General features: G+C 35.6%; 1 protein-coding gene across 1 annotated transcript; it reads left to right on the top strand.

Moving 5' to 3' along the window:
* The first annotated feature begins 1,836 nt into the window (after positions 1-1,836).
* On the top strand, positions 1,837-2,376 carry LOC127233556 (eukaryotic translation initiation factor 1-like). The gene has a single exon (XM_051200083.1). It carries the CDS (start codon positions 1,837-1,839, stop codon positions 2,170-2,172), a length of 336 nt encoding a protein of 111 aa, XP_051056040.1. The 3' UTR covers positions 2,173-2,376.
* Positions 2,377-3,206: the final 830 nt, after the last annotated feature.

Below are 3,206 nucleotides of genomic sequence, written 5' to 3'. Positions count from 1 at the left end.
TGGCATGGGAAAATATCATTAAGACCTGGACCAATGTCACCCACCACTTATGAACTCTACAGGTCTAGCAAAGGAATGTTTTTCTGGACCACTCTTCTATTCAGTAAATGAGAACAATAGGACCTACCTCACATATAATATTTTGATTTACGTGATGAATTATATTTAAAGGGCTTTACATATTGTTCTATGTTTGATGATTATATATGACTTAAAATTTATTCTTGGTCTTTTAGGACATAAACAGCAATCAGTCCATAAGCAGTAGACAGATGCATAAGCAGATAATTATCAGATGATCATAAACAATCAAATAAATATGATACAGCTATTTTTCTAGCAAGATAGAAAAATTGAAAAAAGTCCCAGAGCTTCTCTTGCTGGATTTAGCTGCATCATCATGGTTTTACTGCATTGCTATTCTTGACTTATCTCCTGAATTAAGAAATACGAGGAATTAATCATATTGAAATGGGTAACATGTATTAGTTATCAGTAACACATGGAGTTTGATCTTTTTCTGTGCCATGACAAGATGAGCAGGCTGACTCCTATACTTAGAAAGAATCATCTTGTTGTGAGAGCTGTGACCCACCTGCAAACTCTCCTGATGCAATGCCCCAGAACAATGGTGATCCCTGATCTCAGCTAGCAATGCTACACAAAGGGAGAGAGAGGACTCACTAAACAAGCTTATTTGAAATTGACTCAGCATGAAAATCCCTCGTTTCCTAGAAGGATGAACAAAGCAAGAGCAACTCACTAGGGTTTTGTTTCTTAAGGTTAGGGAGGAACTTTCTCCTTAGATGTATCTAATCCATGTTAGGTAGTATGATGTTATATGTATGTCTGCAATTACTTTCCTTGTAATTATGAGTTTTATTTCTTTTCATTTGCCAAGTACTTAAGTTTGCACTATAAATTATGTGCCTATATAAATATTTAGGAGCAAAGGAGAATCTTCATGAGATAGAAATTAAGACACAGTCTTTTAAAAATAATGTGAGTTGCTTGGGTTGAGGAAGAACTGGGAACAGGGATGGGAACACTATGAAAAGGGCAGAGGAAATGATAATAATAAAATAATGAGGCCAAGAAGTAATATGATTGATATAGAAAATGAGAATACATATGCATCCTGAATGTCAAATCTCATGCAGAAATACTTGAATTAATTTGTGTTCCTGTGGGAAAGAATGGCTCATTTGTTACTTAGGTTTTGTTCCTTAATAACAGAGCTTAAAATATCATTTATTTTCATAGTCAATAGAATTACACTAAGTGGCTTCTACTAACTAACCTCCAACTAATATATTACACATGGCTACATAACTTCTGCTCTCTTATTTGTTATTATGGCTATGTACGTGTTTCTCAGAGACCGAAGAAATATTTTTAAATTTTAAAACCATATCCTCCAATATGTGTATTTGTTAGAACAACTTTTTAATTTAAAATATAATTTATATGCTATATTTCATTGAAACAGTTATTAAATATTATGTAAAATCACTTTCTTAAGTGGAAAATGACATTAAGTATATCAGTTTACATAATATCTTTTTGAAGATAAATCTGTGATATTTATTATTTTTGGACTTTTTTGGGGAGTGAGTCATAAATTTAGTAATTCCTTTTTCCCTAATTTTCACAGTGAATGAGTTTTTCATGAAATTAAAAGAACAGCAAATACCCAGTCACTGAGCTGCCGCCGAGGACTCAGCTGCTTCCCCCTCGAGCCCCCTCGCTTCCAGACGCTCTGTCCCCCCCCTGCCTGCCTTCTCCTGTAGCCGCCTTCCGCAGGCCTTTTCCACCAAGGAAAAGGACTCGTATTGTATGTCTGCTATCCAGAACCTTCACTCTTTCGACTCCTTTGCTGATGCAAGTAAGGGTGACGACCTGCTTCCTGCTGGCACTGAGGAGTATATCCATGTAAGAATTCAACAGAGAAACGACAGGAAGACCACTGTCCAAGCGATCGCTGATGATTACTATAAAAAGAAACTAGTGAAGGCGTTTAAGAAGAAATTTGCCTGCAATGGTACTGTAATTGAGCATCCAGAATATGGAGAAGTAATTCAGCTACAGGGTGACCAGCAAGAGAACATATGCCAGTTCCTGATAGAGATTGGACTGGCTAAGGACGATCAGCTGAAGGTTCATGGGTTTTAAGTGCTTGTGACTCTCTGAAGCTTAAGTGAGGATTTCCTTGCAATGAGTAGAATTTCCCTCCTGTCCCTTGTCACAAGTTTAAAAACCTCACAACTTGTATAATGTAACCATTTGGGGTCCGCTTTTAACTTGGACTAGTGTAACTCCTTCATACAATAAACTGAAAAGAGCCAAAAAACAAAACAAAACAAAACAAAACAAAACCCAGCAAATATATAATCTGTATATAATCTGTACATCTATAAAAAAACTAAATATTTCAATCAAATTTTGTTTTTACATTTACCACATAAGATAAATTTCCAATGAAAGCATACTTAATAAGCTAAGATCAACAAAAGGCCACTGAATATTTTTGCAAGGTTCTACATTGTATCTTGGAACATTTTTAACTCCTAATAGCCTATGTTATCATTCTATTACCTATAACACACAATGAAATTCAAGTTCAAACTTCATAAGTAAAACATTTACTATTAAAAATTATACTCTCCAAAAATAAATGTGTAAATTGTTTTATTCATGTTGGGCTTTGCTTTTGTTGTATAGAGTAGGGCATTAAGTGGTTTCTAGACTAGCTCATGTAGCTCAGACTAACCCTGACCACCAAGGACCTCATTGATTTTCTAATACTCCTGTTTCTATATTTAGAATATTGTGATTTTAGATGGGTGCCACCCTAATCCCTAATTTCAATTCAAAAATCTGTCATGAAACCAAGAAGACTGCAGCCCTTTCTAAAGTAATCATTCAGAGGCTTAATATTAAATACAAACTGTTTGACCTATTATTCGGGCTTATTATTAACTAGCTCTTGCAACTTAATTTAACCCATTTCTATTGTTCTATACATTCGCCAAGTGGCCCATGGCTTACCAGTCCCGTGACATCTTGTCCCTTGAGTGACTGGATTGCTTTTGCCAGACTCTACCCTTCTTCTGTGTCTCTGTTTGGATTTCCCACCTGGCTCTACCCTGCCTTGCCATAGGCCAAATCAGTTATTTATTAACCACTGGGAATAAAACATATTCACA

This window comes from Phodopus roborovskii, unplaced genomic scaffold (genome assembly GCF_943737965.1).
Source record: "Phodopus roborovskii unplaced genomic scaffold, PHOROB, whole genome shotgun sequence".
NCBI classification, from domain to species: Eukaryota; Metazoa; Chordata; class Mammalia; order Rodentia; family Cricetidae; genus Phodopus; species Phodopus roborovskii.
This window is presented reverse-complemented; position numbering and strand designations above follow the sequence as displayed.

Excerpts from the sequence above, each read along its gene's own strand:
- LOC127233556 (XM_051200083.1), top strand. The coding sequence starts at position 1,837 with ATGTCTGCTATCCAGAACCTTCACTCTTTCGACTCCTTTGCTGATGCA.